This window comes from Phallusia mammillata, chromosome 1 (assembly GCF_965637545.1).
Source record: "Phallusia mammillata chromosome 1, kaPhaMamm4.hap1.1, whole genome shotgun sequence".
In the NCBI taxonomy this organism is placed as follows: Eukaryota; Metazoa; Chordata; class Ascidiacea; order Phlebobranchia; family Ascidiidae; genus Phallusia; species Phallusia mammillata.
This window is the reverse complement of record NC_137252.1, coordinates 13,541,196-13,563,292: the sequence shown is the minus strand read 5'-3', so window position 1 is coordinate 13,563,292 and position 22,097 is coordinate 13,541,196. Positions and strand designations below refer to the sequence as shown.

Below are 22,097 nucleotides of genomic sequence, written 5' to 3'. Positions count from 1 at the left end.
TTTTGCAAGACTATAAACCGTTATCGGAGACCTAGCATTTTCACCTGGTTTTTGAAAAAAACAAACAAATACCGAATCTACAAACAGGAATCAGAGACAAATATTTTCTTACTTTGTGCACAAAAGAAGGAAAAAAATCTGATTAGGATTAGGTACAAGGCTAAAACCGGATAGAACCAGTTTGAAACCGGAATATTCCGGCGAAAAGCCACACCAAACCGGACTATTCTTCGATTTTTTGATCCCCAAAAATCGAAAAAACAGAAAAGCTATAGCGTAAGGGTTTTTCCAATATCGGGTCAAAACTTTCGATTTTAAAAACCGGTTTGGGGGGGTTCGGCAGGAGGCAAAAACCGGTTTGAAACCGGAATATTTCCGCGAAAACCGGATTTTTTCACCCCCCAAAATCGAAAAAACGGAAACGCTATATGGTTATTACAATTTAAGGTAGAGATACGGAACGATAGTCATCTGCAAGCGATGATTTGCAGATAAACAACCTCTTGCTCGCTGTTGCTGATCGCAGAATCTTGAAGTATCTCAAGGTAGTAATGCGCTAGGCAAAGACGTCCAGAAAAGCTTACTCTCTTTGCATCTGAATATAAGATCCCAGTGTAATATTTTTAACACGCAATTCGTTAAAAACTCTATAAAGTTACACTTGAAACCTTTTTTAGTTTCAGGACAGCAAAGCAGAGTTCGTCTTACTACTTTATTATTACTGCACAGTAAACGAAAGTCATATCGCAACAAATTAAAACTTCCAGAATAGCATCCCAACTCATGCGGGTAATTCCTTCATCAAGCATGTGACCTCACGTCAGAGACCGCCCGTGGTCGTGCAGGAGGTCAAAGGTCACCTCGCTTATGTCAAATGGTTGCAAATCGCCAGGTGGCGCTAGTAGGTAACGGAGCACACCTTGGGGTTGTTTGGTGACTTGCAGCGTTTGTTCGATGATCCGCGCACGAGCCTGAAACAGATGAAGGCTCGTTAAAATGACAACACCCCCTTGCCTTTTATAGTGAAACCAAGCTGATTGCTTAAGACATCATGGTAATTCTGAAACGAAGTGACTCTGAATAGCTTATAAGTTTATTTTTACACACAGTTTCAAGAATAAAATACAATATACTGATCGGGATTCGTCCCCGGGAGTATCCTGGGTTCGAACCCCGTGAACGACAATAGGCAATTTTCAGTTCTCGGACTGCCGCCTGATTGTCGAAAAATACAATAAAAAAAATAAAATACAATATACTGTTGCGTTTGTATTGAAAAAGCTTAAATGGTTAAGTTAGGACATCAGTGACATTTAAAACTCAAACAGGTGTATTGGTTTTCCGAACGAACAGAGTCATCATACATATTTTGCCTCATTCCTGACAAAGTTTTGAAGAAAAATGGAATCAAACACGGTCTGTGCTTTACAGAGGTCACAAAAACCACTCAACGCAAAGAAATGAAAATTCCTTTGTTTAAATAACTTATATCCATTAGCACAGGGGTCCGCAAATACTTTTTGGCGCGACCCTAAAAAATTGCTCTAAATTATCGCGACCCAAGCATTTTGTTAGCATGTAAGTTTGTGGAAAATACTAAGCAACTAGATATCAACACTAAGACTGCTGTTATGCTTTTGTCAGTTGCTATTTTCTTGTACAAAATAAAGCGAAACTCAGCACGTAAAACAGTATGTAAACGAACGTATTTATCCAGCAAAATGGTAACAGAAAAGCATGACTGCTTGCGCAGGTACGCTTAACTTATTGCATTGTTACATAGACTGTATGTAACAGTTACGTAGTCATATGTAACAATGCAATAATAATTAAGTTGAAAATACGGAAAGTTCATTAATGCTATAGATGCGATGCTTATATTCATGGAAAATTTGAAATATTTTGCGACCCAGACTAGAAGGTCTCCCACTATTTGCGGACCCCTGCATTAGCATACCTGTTCAGTTTGTACATCAGCCCACTTCGATTCTGGCATTGTGGTCGCGTTTAAAAGCGGGAAGGCTGTTTCCATAACAACCGATTTAAATACGTTTTTCATGTTTTCCTTGTCTCTCTGCAAAATACTATATTTATCCAAAAACAGATTTAAAATCTATTAGAAAAGAAAAGTCGTAGTTCCAAGTGTTATGATTTGTGCAAAAACTGTACCTTGTCGAATACAGTACGCCCATAAACAAACGAATCCATTAGTGTGACACTGACAATCACCCATAAAAACATACCTTATCAGCTCTGGTAAGGGGTCCCTTTTTTTCTTCCCACACGTTCTACAAACCAAACATCAAATTCTTATTTCAGTCTCCTGAATCTTGTGTAAATCTTGTGTTTTTTTTAGACTAACAACAACTAGTGATGTGAGGAAAGTTTCCTTTGCGAAATAAATTGCCCATATTTAAGCCAAACACTATTTGAATATTTTAGGTGATTAGTTGGATGTGATGAGCTAAGTATTTATTTTTCGGTGGCACCAAATTCAATCACTGGTTAGACATACGTGCATCGCATCCATAATATCGCTCTGGTCGATCGATCCGACAAAAGTGGCGAGAACTGGAGAATGGACAAGGTCTGCGTCCAGCGGAGCGAGACGGTCACGAACTAGTGCGTCGGCCAGCACACGCCGATAATATGCAAGAAGTTCAGCGAATCGTGACAAAACCACGATTGTGGCGGGAAGGAGCCTGAGAAAAACAATCAAACAAAGTGTTTTGCTCCTCGCATATGTTAAGTTAGACAATCGTTGAGAAATTAGTTTTTTTCTAAAATATTGTTGTGTTACGATCATTTGAGGTCATAATAGCTAGAAAAAACCCATACGAATACCGAAAATGACATGTTCAAGCCCCATATAACTCACTCAAGGTATTTTCGTTTCTCCACAGTTGGTGTCCCCATCAGCACAGTCAGAGTGGGTTGTTTGACGAGCAATGCACGAAATCGATTTGACGAGGCTGAATCAAAACGATGCTTTACAACACATTTAACGTTTCATAAAAGTACATGTAAATGTGAAGTGTTTAACAAGAACTAAATGAAAAATGTGCAGTAGATTAAGCAGCTGGTCGTGCATTAACGCAAATTAAGTGGCACCCTTTAGAAAAAAAGAAAGATAAACAAAATAGTCACACCTCTGCGCAGAATAGATGGATCGACCGCGATGCCCTGTTCGTAGGGAGTTCCCCCGTTCAGATTGAGATCGTATTTTCTACAAAAAATTATTTAGTTTTATTTCCTAGTTTTTAAGTAAATAAAAAAAAAAAAAAAACGATAATTGTCGTGCGGTTTTGCTTTTACAGAACCTCATCAGTTCAACCACACTCAAATCTGTTAAAGGTTCAAGGAGAATACATAGGAAACAATCATTTTTTATCGCCTTACCTGTTGGGAATCGGGTTTCCTTGTTCATCGAAGAGTTTTAGATGAGCCCACCCACAACTTAATTCTCCACGTTCTCCGGTTTGCTGCAGGATAGAGAACACATAAACTTAAATACAACAAAACTGTATTCTTGCTATTAATGTTAGTTTTCAGTGATTTTTGCATTGATGTGGTAATAACGTGGTTACCGGCAATGAGCTATGCCGCCTAGCGTTTCTTTATGCCTTTGTCCGTTTTTTTACAAATTTTCGTTCGCGCTGTAGACCGATTTGGAGAATTAGTGAAAATTACCGCGGCGGATTGGGCGTTATTTTTTATGTATCTGTCTGTTTGTCTTATAAATTAATTGTGTAAAATACAAGACGCAAGCTTCGTTTTATAGGGTATTACGACACATCAAAATGCTCAAAATGGCGCCGGGGTAAAGAATGGGTGTCTAGACTTCCTATCCTTCTTTGCCCTTACTTCTCGTTTTAGCAATGTCTTGTTTCGACCAGTGGGTCTGTGTTTGTGTAGTGTTGTTGGCCAGAGCATCGAACAAAATGGAAATGAAAAATGTCAACGTGCATTTTAATAAATATTATTTGGGAACTTTTGTATGAAACTGAATAATGTCATGCTACATTCAACTTACTGTTTTTGATAGACGAAAATAATACCTAAATTTTCATGAGTGCTTTGGCGTGTGCTTACCGCTCACCCACCCAGACGCTCTAACAGTCGTGAGAATTGGTCCATTACATTCGCGCTGTTCTCGGAATGCCGTAAATATGCATGGGTATAAGTCGCTCAAAAAATAACGGCGCCAAATTGCTATCAAATTACAGTTGGTTATAGGCCCAGGAAAGGCGGACTGCACTTGGGGCAATTGCATTTTCCTTCTTGTAACCTGAAGCCCTGTACTTCGCTCCATACAAAGGTGTACACGCCTCGGTCGTTTTTTTATCGCCCAGTTTAGAGTCACAGTTTGGGTGACGTGAGACCAGGAGAATTTTAAACCACAACAACTTAGCGACAAGTTTTTTTTAACGGAGGTTGTAACACGCGCGCCTATAATGCTTTACTTTGCAATTTGTAAAGTCGATTGTGACAAAATCCCACTCAGTACACATATTGCAATTTTTGCAGACTAAAACCGGATTGAAAAAAATTACGAAATAATCCAGTCGTTGTGCTGAGCTGACCCACACTTGTTGGTTGTACTAATAGTAAAAAAACATGCATTCTGAAATCGAAAAATCCCTACCGAAACAAATGTTTCGAGACCACAAGCAAAATCACAGTTTAATACACATGATTTTCATTCGAATCTAGCCAACATTAACTCTCTTCGTTGAAATAGATTAGTTGTTTGTGCCAGTCGGGGTTAAATCACTAGGTTTGGGAACTAAATGAATTACAAATCTAGTTGAATTACAAGTACACCAAACAAGCTTTGTTTGTAAAGCCGTAAAGTAAAGCTTTCAATTTACAACTCAAGCTTCCACAACCAAAATATAAAACCAATCGGATTCATTTACCATATTAGATATGCTCTGTAAAGTCTACGTGATGCTACAGTATCTACGTATAAACTAACACCACCGCATAACCCCGGTAATAATTAGTAATGTGTGTTGTGAAATACCAAGCGTTAGTAGCGTCTCGGCACTATACAGTGTACCCGTATATGACGTCTACCGCCATCTTGTGACGACTGTGGCTCGTCGTCTTCGTCGGTGCTGTACTCGCATGCTAGTCCGTCGCTGTAGCGAACCAAGCGGCGAGGCGGCTGAAAACGACGCACGGCCGTGAAATACGAAATTTACACCAGCAGTACCAGAAACACTTGCAAAAGTAAAATCTGTTCGCGCCAAATTTACCTTTTAGTCTGGAATACGGCGGTTTAGTTTAAAAGGTTGTACAACAGAGGTTAGTGAATTTGCACAGCATTTTTGGAAAAACATGTTAATTTTGTTCACATGTATGTATGTGCAAATTCTTTGTAAACAAAACATTTTGTGTTCGGTTATTATTGCCAAATGCTGACCTCTAAAGTAGTTGGGACATTTAGTTACTGTGTAAAAATAACCATAAACATATCATACAAAATAATCTTCCTGTGCACTGCTGAAAAACATCTTTTGTTTTTTAACATTAAAAAAAACGTGTTCAAATTCTACGCAAATGGTCGAACAAACCAACTGTTAACTGTAATTACGTAAAATGGTTAATTTATCATCTGGTCCTACCAGGTCGTTACGTAAATGGGGGGATGTGCAATTTATTAGGCAAGTCACCAAACTTCCTGTCCTGACCAAAAATACGTCACCAGTACAGAAAATGTCAGGCTATTGCAAACAAACGCAAAAAACGTCCATAGTAATTCATTCAAATAGTGCTACTACACAAATTTTTGCAATGGTCTCCTTCTGTGCAACATTTGCAGATTTGTTCTGAAGGTTTAATTAGCAGTAAATACTTACGTTTCGTATGTAGGTCACACCCAGCTCAAACAGGACGCCGACGTTCGAGTGTGTGGCATCGGTGCGAACAATATTGTAGCCGTCTGTTAAGCTGCTGCCCAGGCCGGATGTCTGATAATTAAGAGCTCGCATTAGTTGATTGCTTGTGTAGCACGCGGGAACTCATAACAGGCCTGGACAATAGGCATGCGAAAAAATGCCTCAAAACTAGATGGTTTCTACTGTGCTGGTTATTCACAAACACCAGGACTTATATATGGGGCCGCAAAGAGGTTTTGTGTTGAACAGCCAAATGTTTAAATTCCTTTTACACACTTATTTGCATGTTAGATAGTTCTTCCATATTGGTGTAATTTACTTGAAATCTGCAATTTATGCAAGATACCGCAGTATCGACATATTTTTCGCTTTACCAATGATTTTATTGAACCGCGATGACTTTCGAAGGAACCGCCATAAACAAAACAATAAAAAGTTTCGGAGAGTACCATTGGCATAAACGCAAAACAGACAAATACATAAAGTGGACCTATTAATAGAAAAGTAAAAAAAACGGTATGTTTTTCCAAACACAAGGATTTTCGCACAACTTTTCAACACGTTTCATTAACACTCTTTAAAGAAGTGTAAGAGGTGAAACTAATCAAAAAATCCTTGGCAAAAAATGCGGAGTTTGTATTTGTATACTATAGCTTAAGCACTAAAAATGGAAATGTTTTGCGTTCGTTTTTAAAGCTGTAATTACGATGATTCTCGATTTTCCGTACCTCGTGTATTCGATAATCCCGTCGCCCTATAAACGTTTATTTGAAGTAACAATGTGAAAAAAAACGTACTGCGCTACATGTTTTTAAAGTTCAGTGCATTGGTAAAAAAAGATCTTACAGTTTCGAGATAGCTTTACATTCAAAAGGCGACCTTTGAAGTTAAAAATGTTGATTCAGCTAAAGGTGAGGTAAAGGTAAGTTTAAATAAACGAATTAGCCTCTAATAAAGCAAATAATCAAAAAACACTGTTTTTTTTTCTCGCCAACTTACTGCGCTTGTTGACTTTGTAGAAAATCTCCACATTTTCGGCCTCACCGGATTCACTTTCGCCCTCACAGTCTGAATGTTGCTCAGAATCTTAAACACAAACGTAAAAGTAAAATGTCGAAAAAAATGCAACAATAACACTGTAAGTTAGTTCTGTAAGTTTCCATACGATAACGTAACCGTAGAAGAAGCGTATTCTAGTGGGCTCATGACGTAATGGAAGCATTATTTTAATCTATTTATTACCCACCTTGCTTCCGTCGAAAAGACAAACCCGGACATGATGACTAAGAATCTCAACACCGGTTCCAGGTAAGGGGATTGCCCGACATTCCACGAGTTTACAATTGCGAAGGACCCTCGTTACCAGCTTTCGTATCTGCAAATGCAAATAGTATCTAAAAGAAACTGGAAGGTTGTCTCAGTACATATTGCCTTTGCACATACACTACAACCTATTTTAAAACGTTTATACGTTACCTACACTGTACTTATTTTATATTGCCCTATATATTTTTTACAACATTTGCTTGTTTCTCCAAGCATAAACCCATGGGTCTTCATACATACAGAGTTGCAAATAATGCATTTTAAGAGATAACCATGAGGAAATGAAGTGTTGTAAGTAAGGAAGTACCGAATCGGCTAAACGTCGATTTGGCCGAAACCGAATAATAAATTCGGCCGAATCAATCGAATCATTTATGACGTCACGCGAAGTCGTACGCTACACGCTTGACATGAAAATATAAGTTTATCTACCAGAGAATTAGTGCAGAATAGTTGTGTTTCGTCCATATTTTAGTTCCGTGGGGTTTAACATAGCCTCAAGCATGATTGCCAACATACTAATGAGTTATGTTTTTCAAAAAATAAAAAAACGATATAAAAAAAATAAAAAAACGATAATGTTTTAAAAATTATAATAATTGACGCGATTTTAGTCAAAGTGTAATATGAAAGATTGTGTGGTACCCTACTAAGCAGAAAAGACACGTTAAACGCTTTAAATTTGTGTTCGTAAAAGATTCGGTTTCGGCTCAATCGGAACAAATTATTCGGCCGAAACCGAATCTTTCCACAAATAGCCGATTCGGTCGAATGAATTCGGCAAACCGAATACATCCCTAGTTGTAAGGTGAAACGAAGCGAACGATATTATGCTTAAAAAAGGGGAACCAAAAACATTGAAAAAGTTTCGCGATTCGGCCATGAGCCAAGATTTCAATGACTTATTTGGTCCTGTATCGTCTAATAAACTAAGCATTGTATTGAGTTTGCTTGATTTATAGGTGAGTTTAACTTTACCTGAGTGGTGGTTGGGTCGAGATGCAGATCGGCAAACGAAAGTTGCGACTCAGTAAACTTTGGTAAAACCGCGTTGCACAGATTGTATTCGGGGCCTGCTTGCAGCTTGTTAAATAAAGTAGAAGGGCGAAACCCCGCCGGTAGTGCTCCCATCGCAGCTAACACGTCTGTAACGTCGGTTTTCTGGGTCTTCAGCAAACATGCAGAAGAAAAAATGGTCGCTGGCCAATACATACACGAAAAACAGTAAGCAACCCAATATTGCTTACACATAATTAGTTTGTTTGCCTTTTTCATTGAGGATAAGTCCATAATATGCACAAATGGTTGTGTAACTGTAACCAATAATATCTACACCACTTGAGTCAAATATAAAAATGGTTGCTACTAACCTCTGTGACAGCATCCCTTACACCTTTCCATAACTCTTTGCCACTATAAAAAAATATATTGTAGCATATGAATGAGTTTTGAAAGTTTTTCAAAGATTTCACATTGCACAAAACATGGTAAAAAGCACATATATATCATGGAATGGAGAACATCGTCATGTTTACTAACAAACAATTACTTCAAATAAAACACTGTTACCTGAGATGTATTTATTTTTCTGCTCAAGAGTAGAGTTTAAGTATAAAGTATCAAATAAATCTAAGCCCAAATAAGGTGCTAAATTTTACAACAAAAATGCATTTGATGAAAATTTGACAAACATTTCACTCTCACACATGTGACAAACAGTGGGACAACACAAAGTGGTTGTGTTTCAAACCTGTCCATAGAGTCCCATTCACCAGAAAAAGTCCAATAGTTTAAGCTAGATGAACTGTGTAAGTATGATTAATTATTTTCACACAAGAAAATACAATTGTTAAACATAGCATAAAAAATTACAAGAAAGCATCAACACTGTAATCATAAAAATATTTCCTTGCATGAAACATAAAATATTTTGACAATAAACTTGAATAAGTACAAAAGAAAACAAAACTCTATTTAAAGTTATTTTTTATCAAATCTAAAACCAATACAAACCTTTTAGGTGTCCTGTGGTCTTCTGTATCATCTTTTTCATTACCACCGGTTTGTGACAAATCCTCACGGCGAAGTTGTGATTCCTCTGTTGTTTGCTTTTGCTCTTCTTCCTCCTTTTTGTTGTCAACATCATCTTCATATTCTTCATCATCATCATCGTCGTCATACAACTCAAGATAGTTGGATGGAACAAGGCCGATTTCACCATCTTCATTTTTTGCTTTCCACCAACCATCCTTTCTACAATTTTGTTTGGGTGTTTTAAAATTACAGCAAAACGTTACTTTAAGAGCATGTAAATACTTGAAACAGTGCCTAACAAAATTGCATCCACTAGACAAAAGCAACTATGAAACATTTTTTATGGTCTTTATAGAGGTAAACAACAGGTAAGACTAAATGAATATGCATGTACTTCTGCAATCTTGACATACCAAACCATGAGCAAAAAATATTTTTTTTGTTTTCTCTGTTGGTGACATTAAACTTGCTGCACTCGGTTTGAAAGAACTCTATCATAAAAGTTACCTCTTTTCAATAACTTCAATAATATCATCCACTTTTATTCCTAAATCACCAGGTTGTTGTTTAGCAAAGGCATGAGTTGCAATATAAATGCTCCTATCCTCTTCATCATCGATATCCTCATCCTCAGCAAAATCATCTTCCTCACTAGAGGCAATGCAAAAATTAATAATAACATTATTTTAAAAAAAGAAATAATTTTAAATTAAAAACAGAAGACACAAGTTGGACATAAAATCATATTTTACAAGAAGCCAGGTTGTACCAATTGCATTTAGCACCATATGTCGCTAAAAAAACCTAAGGTCAAGCTTTCAATGACTCTGTGTTGGCTGTAACACAGCAGTATGTCTTGTAAAACATTATAGCTGTTATAAAATGTTGGTTCTAAATTGGGACTTTATACAGAATTTTGTCCACCTATATTCATCTTCATTATTATCCTCATGACCCTCATCTTTTTCACCAAGTTCTGATCTTCTTGTGTTTCTCAACTCATCACCATCCTCTAAATCCTCCATCGAGTTGAGCAACCGATCCAACCGCGACTTGGTTACATTAATTCAAATGAATCAAATTAATTACATGTACAAATACTGTAAATATATATATAGTGAAATAAAACTTTCAAACCTGAAAGGACTGAAGCCTTTTCACCTCATCTGACTTCTTTTGTTCAAAGTTTGATATTGCTTTGGGCTCTTCATGCTAAAAATTTAACAAATGTCTTTTGTTAATACTTTATACAACATGAATAACATCAATCACATCAGCTAATTGCAAAAGATAATATCAGTTCTGGTTTCCACAACTTTTTCAGCACCACCATGACTTAGCAATTCAATTGAACGGCTTAAAGTTTGATAAAGAAAACATAATATCGTAAAACATTAACCTTTTGCAAGCTGTTAGCACGAAGCAGTAGTGAAGAAGCTTCTATCTTATATGCAACACACTTTTGATGACAGGAAATAACATCTGGATCTGATGCACTTTTGGGCGACCACTTTTTGGTGATGGCAGTTACTTCATCAACCTTCAGAAGTTTAATAAAAAACAAATTGTTGCTCTTTGAAACTGAACACTTTTCTTTTCAACAAAAACTTGCCCCTTATAATACTGATCATTTTTTAATATTCTGTGTGGTTTTGGAAAAAATGGTGGCAAAAAAGCATTAATCATATTGTAATGTTACTTTAGAACTATGCAAACATAAACAAAACACAATATAACTGACAACTAAATAAAATGTGAATAGGTCAGTGTTTGCCTAATGAAATTTAACAGGGTAATGATCATGGACACAAAACCGTCCAGGTTAATGAACATGGACACAAAACCAAATATATTAAAGCTGTGTTAATAATACGATAGAACGTTATATCGTTTCCGTCCGGGCTACAGATTTGTTTTAAAAAATGACAACCTGGTTATGTATGTTACAAATTGTTTTAAATAAGATTACCTTAGCTTTGAGTGTATCACCCTCACGTTGCAGTTTTCCGAGAGGACCGTCAGTGCGATTCGGTGCAAGACTCATATTTTTGCAAGGAATCAATCAAATCAGTGAATTTTTAATTTGAATTTGTTTAAGTCAACATTTAGCGTTCCTCGCTACGCAATTGAAACACCGGAATTTGAATTCAGTGAAGCGTGAAATTGTTGAGATTATTTTTTAAAAGGCAAAAACCCGACGCAAACATTATATCAATCAGGCTAACGTACTTTTTAATTATGTGATTGGAAATTTGAAGGAAATAACTGCAAAATGTCAACATCATTTAAGAAGTTGTACTTACTTAAAGTTGAAACGTTTATGGTGCTGACACAATAAAACATCAGCCACATGCAGTTACAGTACTGTTTTCTATTGTCTATGCACATTCTTTGCATGGAAATATGATCCCTTATCGCAGGAAATAATTGAAATGTTCGCCTTTTTTCCACTACTAATGTCGTTTTTTCTCACTAATACCAGCTTTTCCACAATATTAGCATCCAGTTTTGGTCTAAGGTTGTTCAAACCACCTAACAGTCTGCAACACGGATTAATTTGTCAAATAAATTCCGCTGCCCACTCTGGACAGAAGATTTCGCTTTAATTACTTGTAGAAACTGTCTACGCGATTACAAGTTAAACACTGTGTAAACTTTTATTTAGTTTCAAACAAGCTGCGTTAAGTAACAGTGCAGCTAACTTAATTGTTTGTTTTAAAAGTAAGGTTTTATTTTTGGAACCAAGCGTTTAAACAAGTCGGCCAATCGTATGACAGTTTCACAGTAAGTTGTGTTTTTAGACAAGAAAAACATGTTGAAATAATTAAGTAGAGCGTAGACAAGTAACTCTTACCCCGATATGAGGAGGAAATTACGCTAATGGTGTAAGAAGAGTAATTTACAGTGTCGAATGGCTGCCTTGGCCGCCCAGGCCACGATATCATCTCAACCCCACTCTTCAAATGACAAGGCTGGGTTTCTGTTGCGACACGGCAATAGTGCAGACTGTGGGGTTTGCGGAAACAACAATAACTACAATGTGTCAGTGGACTTAATAACGAAACCTTTCTTTGACGGAAAGGAACACTCAGGCATTGCCGAGGGGAACCTCTCTCGCAATGTGAGCAATAACAACAGTCTCCAAGGCGCGAGTTCGTTCCCTGGCCTTCAACTCGCTGCCACATGTTCATCTGGTGAAAGTAAAAAAACCTCGATCTTTACGCTGGAACAGGTAACATATAACTTTGTTCGGAATATGAATATTTTATCCATACGTTTCTTTTGTTGTTGTTTTTCTGTTACATGATTATGGACGGCGTTTCAGAATATACCGATAGACTACTTTTAATTAATTTGCAAGGATTTTCGTGTGTCGTTTTCCAACCTCATTTTTCAAGTTTATGATTAACTTCCTGTAAAAATAAACACAAAAACGGATCTAACCAAAACGTATGTGAAAGTCACTCAACCAAATTTTCAAATAACTTTTTAGAAAACTTGATAAAAAACGTAGTTAAATAGCATTTTAAACCGAAAAATTAACCAATCCAATATAACTATTGGCTTTGGCGGCGAAAAAATTTGCGTGTCAAGCTATGAGAAAGACTATACTTTATAACGCTTTAAATACAACTACAAGGGAAAAAATTATGCGCCTTAATACAAAAGGTAACGACAATGTATGGACATTTTTGTATCAAACACTTCTTTGGAATATCCAAATATTTCGGCTATGTCGAGCGCACACTTTTCTGGACAGTGCGGCATATAAGGGGCCCTCGAAGTTAAGAGGGAAAATTTTACACCTGATATTGCCTTATCTCGTTGCCCTACTACAAAACTTGTCCTTAAGCCACAAGAACTTATATTACAACCGGAATTTGTAACAACTTTGTTGTTGCATTACTAATTGACTTTGTTACGAGTTTTTGCTCTTTTTACAAACGTATAAATTTTTTCTAACATTTCTAGGTGTCCTGTATGTGCCATGATCTCTTACAAAGGGGACGTATCGACGTGCTGACCAATTTCATTAACTCACTGCCAAAACACCTGCTGTACGGCAACAACGAGAACATGCTGAAGGCCCGAGCTCTTGTAGCCTTTAAACAAGAACGGTATCAAGATTTGTACAGACTGTTAGAGGGACACACCTTTGACAGTTCAAGTCACAAGGTAAGTACTCACATTTATCTGATGTTTATTACCTAAAGTTACACTGGTAGAGTCGGTATCTCGATTTAAGTTTGCTTCTATTGTTTGCCGCAGAGAAACGAACAAGAATAGTTTACAATAGCGTAAATTTTTTAATTGTGCGCAATATCACTGGTTTGTTGCAACTATTGTTAAGTTTCAATGGCTGTCTTTGATAATGGTTGCATAATGACAACTCAGCAAGTGACTTTAAATATTCCTCGCTGGTGCATGTTTTTTTTAATTAGGTTCTAAATTTAATTACTACGTTGATATTTAACAAAACATACAAATCTCCGTTACTTGGGGGAAAATACGAGACAAAATTAAGTTTACATGGTTTAGTATCAAACTAGCCAAAAAGTCATGTTTCGCATATCAGTTCGCTAAAACATGCACCATATTTGCACAGCACGTGCACTATATTCACAAAATCAATTTGGAGCAGACTCAACAAATGTTTTTATTCCATTACGCGCAATTGTTGGTGCTCTTTTAACGATCACCATTATACACATTTACGTATATTGTTACAAGAAATGTGTGGTTTACGATCGCCTAATTAGGTTTAGTGACCTGTTCTAATGAAATTCCAAACCGCATTATGTATTTGGGGTTCGATTTGTGGATAGTTGCGGTGGAGCTTGCTCCTCTTGGGTTCAAATCACGACAATCGTGGGCAATATTCATTAAATGACAGGTTTAAAATTACACATTGGTACTGAAGATAGTTCGTTCAGAGCAGCAATCCCCACAAAGGCATTCAAAATCCGTCTCGTGTGATTAAAATCGGTCAGATATGTAACCTATATGTCAAAGCATATTTAGGAAGATACCAGGGTACATAACCTTTTCTCTAATGTTGGTCGCACCACAGGTTCTTATTTCACAAACGACCTTCAGTGTGTTAACGTTCGTAGCCTATCTAAATATAAAGTCATCTGCTGGATGCATACGCGCCTATTAGTTGGGCAGTTTTGCAAAAGTTCTGAATTATTTTAAAACCACAAAATCAAAATCTATGCAGGACAGTACAAGCCAAATATTTTGTAAAAAAGTTCCTATTAAGGCAAGGACTTTGTAGTGTATTGTATCTATTTAAATAAATCTGTATCCGTTACGTTACATGCTGCCCTATGCAGTTATGCAAGTGTTCTTGATATACCCAGTTTCGCTACATAATGAAAATATAGTAACGCTTTGCAGCGTTAAATTGAATGTTAATTTGTGAGAATTTGGTTTTCGCCACATAATTTTCGTTGGATAATGAGCGAATCCCTATAGAATATACTGCATGAGGACGAAAGCAAACCACACAATTTATGATAGTTTGTCCTTCTTTTTGGAGCTTGTTAAAAGAATAACTTAATCTGTTTCAATTGTGAATGAATACCTCGTTTTGTTCAATGCGTTTACACCGGGTTCAATGCGATCAAGTTTCTGTGATGTATACATATGAATTAACGTTAGGTTTCATTTGTTTCATACAAAAAGTACGTTAAAATAACCTTCAATATCTAACAGATATTTTCTTGTTGCCACTACCAGCAAAAAGTGTATTGCTGAAACTTTGTGCCGAAGTCGAAACTAGATTAACAAATTACTTGTATTTTAACCATCTAGCTGCTGCAGAGCCTTTGGTATCGAGCACATTATGCCGAAGCAGAAAAGGTGAGAGGAAAGGCACTTGGCGCCGTGGATAAGTACCGAATACGAAGAAAAAAACCGTTGCCCAGAACGATTTGGGACGGAGAGGAGATGGTTTACTGCTTCAAAGAAAAGTCGCGAACGGCCTTAAAGGAGTGTTACGAGAAAAACAAATACCCGACCCCCGATGACAAAAGGAAACTGGCTCACATGACCGGTTTAAGCGTGCTCCAAGTGAGCAACTGGTTTAAGAATCGAAGACAAAGAGATCGATCACCTCAACCCAAAAAGTAAGTGCCGCAGAAAAACCCTAAGCAAAACCTTTTGGTGTGGGCAAAGACTGCGGTGAAAAGCAGAAGATAATGTAGGATACAAATCTATTACTACTATAGATTGCAAAATCCTGAAATTGAATAATATTCGTAGTAAAGTTTTTTTTTATTTAAATGCAAGTGGTGCTAAACCAACACACCTGTTTCATTATGACCTATCTTGCGTTGACAAGCTCTTTATAAACTTGGATTTATTCAAGCGATTACGTATAACTTTACTCATTGTTGTGCGATCAATCAAATCTAAACATTAAGTCCAAAATTAAATCAAATCCATTTAAGATTATTTTTTATGGAGAGCGAAAGTTCTAAACTTTCGTGTTCTAAACTTGAGAATACTGTGTTTTTAAAGTAAATCAATATGTAAAGGACAAACTTCTCAGTGGTGAGAAAAACTATTAAAAAACGAAACAGAAAAACAAATCGTGATTTACATTCCTAAGTTTGACTTTCTAATCTTTTTGAACGAATGTTTGGTACATTAATATTTTTCTGCGTAAATTGTGGCGCGCACTATTATATAGCGTTGTGTGATTAAACGCATGCTGTCATGTGCGAAATAAGACTCCATAAAGTCAGGTCGTTTTCGGCGAAGATAAAATTGACTCCCTTCTACAATATGCTGTCGGCCATTTTGTTCCCCAACAGGAGACTCGATCGCGTAATTTTTCACAGAACTTTACGGCATACTTACTATTTTAATACATGCAAAATAATACTAATCGCTTTCAAAGCATTTGAAATTTAATACTAAACAGAAAAAAACACAAATGTTGATCATACAGTCAAAGTTTAATAATTTTACTCGTTCCTTGATTATTTTTTTTATATGGAAGCCAGCTTATTTTTGCAAATGTAACAACAAACCTTGTTGTCTTGCAGGGCAACAAGTGTCGTCCGATCACTGCGTGGCGCGGAAACCGATCACCTAATGGCATCGCGATATAAAAACAACAGCAACAGGCAAGAAGAGTATTTATTGGGATGCATAAACGCGCCACATTTATAAATTGAACTTCTGGCAACTTCCTAAGGGGAATCATTTATACGTGCAAGAGAGAAAACGACAAATTAAAAGAAATACCTAAATTGAAAGGATTTAGTATTGGTTTCGTTAAAGCGTTTTTTTTTAATGTTTAAAAATAGCTTTAAAATTGTCAATGGTTAGAAAACATAGGCCTATTACTAATTAACTTCATCCATAAATAACTCGTTATACTAGGTGTCCGGTGCATTGGGTGCCATGTGCTAATACAGCTCGTCCTCGTATTTCTGGAAATTAAACAATGTTTTTTAGTACAATTTGGAAGAGCATTTCCTTTATTAGTAAGCACAATACATTTCGTAATTAAATTTTATATTGATTTTGGCAAAACATTGTTCATTAAAAGTGGCGTTCAGTCAAAATGAAACTTTGCTGATTGGTATTTCTGTCAGACAAGTTTGAATGACATTCAGTAAATCTCATTTACATAGAACGTCAATAAGAAAAACCCGGAACGGATGATTTTCGTTATCTTGCATGCACACCAATAACATCCCACATATCCGATTTGCATTTTGTTGTTAGCTTTTCTTTTTGCATGCAACGCAAAATGTCAATCACTTTTTCCTTATGATTGACAATCGGCATAGTAAAGAGAAATTCCTAAATTACACATTGCCACAAGAGTGCGGTAGCGAGTAAAGTCTTATGTTTTGCAGATCAATTTCAACAGACAGTTTTAGTCCAAGCGATGAAGCCGATTTTAACGACCCTCGACTGATATCAGGGGACGTCAGTAGCTGTAACGAGCTTCCATTTTCAGATCTTGTAAATCAGGTAAACATTGATATAATTCTGTAAAAACTCGAGAAAGAAGAGAATCTTCGTTCATATGTCCAATATAGCACTTATAATAGATATAATTTAAAATTGCAACGTGTTTTCACTGAACTGAAACTCACTGAACTTATTATCAGTTTTGTTCGCTGACTCATCCAACGTATAGGTGTAAATGTGTTCTTTTACTCCATTTTAATTTAACGTTTTATTCGCTGCATACAGATTAACACAACATCCACGTTCCCGAATGGTTTCAATCGGTGCTCGAATCTTCTTCAGCAACAACAGCACGAGCTGGCGAAGACCCACCCCTTCAACCACTCAAACATAAATTACCGTGCACTCGGCTCGGGAAGCTTGCGAGCTGAGAAAAGTACTTTGCATTCCAGTCTGGGCGGCTTCAACGAAACCGGGAAGAACTTTCCCTTTACAAACTATCACCTTCAGGGCGCACAAACAAGTAATAATACCCAGCAATTTAAACGTTTTAACAACGATATGGAAGATCATTCCTTGGAAAGGCAGGCTCTGGTGAGGTCAAACAACGCAATGTCGGCTTGCCAACAAGGAGTTCACTCGTATAGTGCCTTTGGCCGTTCTGGCGAGACTGGCCTGTTTAGCGTGCAGCAAGCTGCCGTGTTCCAGGCCCATGCATCGTCGACTCATTTCCACAAACCCTTGGCGCTTCATCAACGTCAGCTTCAGTCCGGTGAAGAAACCTCTGCGGTTGCCAGCACGTCGCCGGCCGCCGCTGGTAACTATGCGAACCCACCAATGAACGAAGGGTGTTTTCCGGATCAGGGTTTGCTTGACAACCTGACATTGCCGAACGACATGATCGTTAATTACAACGCCAACAATAATAACACAGCAGTTGCTGCGGCTGCGACACACAAAAGCATCAAGCAAAGCAAATCGTCGAGCAGAAGTTTGAAATAGTGTTTTAAGACATTTGAAAAAAAATTGCTAATTTTAAAAAATCACCCTTAAAATTAAGGACGGCCTTGTGATTTGCTGAACTACTTTTGATTCTAAAGGATGGAACGGCCTGTAGATTAATTAGTACATTAGTGGAATGTAGCAATCTGGTGCGGTTAGAATAACCACAGGTATTTTGTGTATATTTTGGGGAAAACTAGTTAAAATATTCAAAGTTTGCGTGTTAAAATAGTTGAATATAAACCAATACTTTGTACACATTTTTAGTTCATACTCATATCAAGCCACAACTACAACACTTACAGCCAACTATCTGTCGAGCAAGTCCTTTTATAGTTTGATTGTGTTTGTCTTTGAAATCCAACACTACAGTGGTCAGCTACAAGTATGTTTGTTATTGTTTTACCTTAAAGTTCACATGTCCTTTTCTAACATTGTGTTCATCCGCCGGCTACCAGTTGTTTGTTGTGTTTTTCGCGAGCCTGTTCATCCGCCTACATGTAGCAAACTTCACATTAAGGGAACATTGTAAAAGTGCGGAAAAATATATTTTCTGGTCTTTTTGTGTGAAACGTTATCGTTTTGAGCTTAACTATACTGTCCACTGATACAAAATTGTAACTCTGTTGTAATATCCTATATACGCTGTGTATGAAGTCAGTCCACAATATACCTCGCTACAAATACGTCAAACTTGAATTTTCTGTAATTGAAACCGAATGCCGTTTCTTATAGCAAACGTTCTTCTTCAAAAGTTTGTGTTTACTCATTTTGTTCTGGTTATCTTTGACCATTGATGTTTATTTTGTTTTGATCACTTTGGCACCCGCTAAATTCGGCACAACAAACGATACATCCAGTTTCGTTATTACTTGTTTCTTGGTGCTTTTTCTATGCAAAGTGCGACACACTGTATATGTTGACGCTGTGTGGCTCTTTACATCAACTTACTCTACCTTTTTAACTGCTCAATGTTGCTTGTTGCTTTACAGCGGAATATATTTTGTCCAATAGCTACTTGAAGTGTTTTTGTTGCAGTCTGGTTTAAATGTAGCACCTTTATATCGGTTACTGAAAAGGCTGTTAATATATTTTAGTAGATGTTCAAAAAGTTACACATTCAACTTACAATACTCCATTGCTGTTCAAGCACGTTTTACAAACATGTATCACTTTGGCGTAAATCCCCCTTTTTTGAAGATGGGTTGTCTTAGCTTTTAAATAAAAAAAGTATAAATATTTAAGAAAAAACACCACACGCCGAATTAACCAGTGCTGTTATTTATTGTTCCCCCGTCGTAAAAGAATGGTTTTGTGCAGTTTCGAACTAAAGATCGCTTTTTCATTTGCGAAAGACATAACACTAACACCAAAGCTATAGCTTCCCATCATAAACGAAACCGAAACTAAAAACCTGCCAGTCTAACAAAACTATTTTGTAGTAGTTCGGGGATTTTTTTATAATTCCTTGCCTAGCTTACGAGGAAGTTTAAGTAGTCACCCGTGATGCGCACTTTCCTGTCTTCTCTTTTTGACGCGGAAAGAACGTCATGCACAAGTTAAGTGTCGCGGTCGGCGTTGGCGCAGGCAGCGTTCGACAATTGATGTGCATCGGGCTGAGCCTTCTCAGAAGCGCAAAGGAAAATTGGAAGCGGAAGCTAAAGGGCTTTCTTTCCCTTTGTCGCGCTGAGAGGCGTTTCCTCTATTGGCTAAGCACGTCAGTTTGACGAACCGCGAACGCCATTCATTTCGGTGCTTGCCCGGACAATTGAGACCGGGGAGCTCCGCGCGGTTCTTGTCCGAAGTGTCTGGGAACGGCGCCGCGTGTTTGCCGAACGTGGGGCCAGCTGCCGTCACCCGCGGCCCAAAAGGTAACATTTGCTTGTCACTGACTTCCTGAGCAACCGTCAGAGGCAGACAGCGGCTGAAATAGCCGTATGCCGTGTATTGCTGCTTTTCTCGTCGTCGTAACGCAACACCATCGACTGTTTCAACCTCAAATGCCTTCTTGCAGGTTCGGAGAGTTGATGCGACCGCGTCTCTTTGTTACAGGATTTGCCATGTCAAGTGGCCTGTCTGTTTTGCCCACAGGTATAGGGTTAACTGGAAAACGCGTTTAGCGCTCCAAGCGGAAACACGTTTATGTATAAAACATTTTTTGACTGCAAACAAAAAATTTTTTCGTGAAATGTAAAATGACTTAAAGTTATCAAAACTTTTCTAAACAACTTGTTTTAACCTATGTTGATTCCTCAATACTTCTAGTTTGTTTTTTCTTGCAAATTATATTAGCAACATGTGAACGAAACTCTTCAACTTTGCAAAAACACAGTATACGGAAAACAAATTAAAGATGGCCCAGCAATCAATTTTATCTTATTTGTCAGTTGCAAACAATATGAATAAAACATCATAGAAATAAAATCTTACTTTAATAGTTTTCTCTGATAGCGAATAACCGAAATGTCAATCATATGGGGTCCCTAAAATTACAACATAATTTAAGGACCATTATTCGATTCTTTATTCTACCACATATAGCATATTTCGAAATTGCAACTGTTTATTGATATATTTAACTTCCTAGCGATTTCAAGCTCCCAGAGTTTTGAACTTGTCTACTCGCAAAGCAATCGCTGCCAGATTTCGGGTAAATTTTGTGTCCACTCGGTATGGCAGTGTTGATTTCATTCACCAGAACAGCTTTTCTAACTTTTTTAGTTCGTACAGTTTCTGGGAAAATTATCATGGGTAGTGTGAGTTTAAACTAATGGATATGAATTAGCTAATGGATACAGATAATAAATGTAGCATCCAACTTTAACAGTAAGTCTGTTTAAATTTATTCAATGAATGAAGTATCGTCACCAAAAACAACTGTTATCTTTGCATGACGAATTGTGGTTAAATTTAAAAGCGATATTATTATGCTACAATTCCGGTTTAATACAAACCGCTCTTGTCGCCGAATTTGTTTAAAAAAGAAAACCCATCAATTTAAAAAGCAATACTAAACAGCGAAATGTTCGGCTAATACATTTAGTTTGACATCGCTGCAAATCTCCAAATTTGAATGTCACAGCTAAACGCAACGGAAGTTTGTAGGTAATTATGCCTTGCACACTACTAAATGCAATCGTAAAACAACACACAAACATAGAGTGCTACACATTTGTACAAACTGTGTGCTAAATCCAGCGCACATTTCTTGATTCCTGGGGACAACTTGTTGAGTTTATTGACGCTTAAGGTTAGTGCTGCTCAAACATATACCGTGTAACTGCATGACTGGTGCTAAACTGTTTTGCTGATTACTTTTTTAGCAGCAAGCTGTGTTGTCAGCACTGTTTTAATTGGCCTTAGATCTTGAAGCGTAATTACTAGCCCCATCTAGTGTTATAAGTGAGACCGTTAATAGTACAAGCAGATGCATTTTCGCACCTTTTTCACATTTTAATTTCCCCTATCAAACGGTTTCGATATTGTTGCCTTTTGCTTAAGTACTATAAGTTGTACATTTATGTATGTTTTACTATCTTGGTTGTTATAAGGCCGTGTTGCAAAAAGTTTTTAACATTTCCTATGGATAACGTTGTGATACATCGATACTTAACTAAAGATCCATGGTTGAAACAAATATCCAAAACATACATGTGTAAAAATTATGTCAATTTACAATGAGGTTTGAAAATCAACAGCGCAAGAAAGTTCTAATTTTCAAAACAACTGGTCATAAACCAGGCTTCGGACAAAGCTTGGTGTACATTTTGCCCACTGTGTCCAGCAATGAAATGCCATAATTGTAATCTATTTGTCTGTTTGTAATTTGCATCCTACCATATTATAACTGTATGTTGACGTTTCAGCATTTATATTTGCTTTTGAACAAACTTTAAT

General features: G+C 37.1%; 2 protein-coding genes across 5 annotated transcripts; one reads left to right on the top strand and one right to left on the bottom strand.

The window, feature by feature from the left end:
* Window positions 1–693: 693 nt before the first annotated feature.
* On the bottom strand, window positions 694–11,414 carry LOC145208950 (nephrocystin-1-like). Of its 2 annotated transcripts, XM_080079195.1 has the most exons (19): window positions 11,233–11,414; window positions 10,663–10,803; window positions 10,401–10,475; window positions 10,188–10,315; window positions 9,771–9,914; window positions 9,243–9,482; window positions 8,980–9,033; window positions 8,600–8,642; window positions 8,208–8,396; window positions 7,150–7,278; window positions 6,903–6,989; window positions 5,865–5,975; window positions 3,400–3,482; window positions 3,150–3,226; window positions 2,879–2,972; window positions 2,516–2,702; window positions 2,244–2,288; window positions 1,958–2,074; window positions 694–971 (listed from the first exon to the last, which is right to left on the bottom strand). In XM_080079195.1, exons 1-19 carry the CDS (start codon window positions 11,305–11,307, stop codon window positions 816–818), a joined length of 2,175 nt encoding a protein of 724 aa, XP_079935321.1. In that variant the 5' UTR covers window positions 11,308–11,414; the 3' UTR covers window positions 694–815. The 2 variants fall into 2 exon arrangements, with proteins under 2 accessions (XP_079935321.1, XP_079935322.1); XM_080079196.1 differs by lacking the exon at window positions 8,980–9,033.
* Window positions 11,415–11,966: 552 nt separating this feature from the next.
* Window positions 11,967–19,217, top strand: LOC145204209 (uncharacterized). Of its 3 annotated transcripts, none has more exons than XM_080076686.1 (6): window positions 11,967–12,495; window positions 13,236–13,439; window positions 15,081–15,394; window positions 16,319–16,408; window positions 17,141–17,258; window positions 17,484–19,217. In XM_080076686.1, exons 1-6 carry the CDS (start codon window positions 12,175–12,177, stop codon window positions 18,198–18,200), a joined length of 1,764 nt encoding a protein of 587 aa, XP_079932812.1. In that variant the 5' UTR covers window positions 11,967–12,174; the 3' UTR covers window positions 18,201–19,217. The 3 variants fall into 3 exon arrangements, with proteins under 3 accessions (XP_079932812.1, XP_079932829.1, XP_079932821.1); XM_080076695.1 differs by having other exon boundaries at window positions 11,968–12,495; window positions 16,319–16,399; XM_080076703.1 differs by lacking the exon at window positions 16,319–16,408.
* The last annotated feature ends 2,880 nt before the right edge of the window (window positions 19,218–22,097 follow it).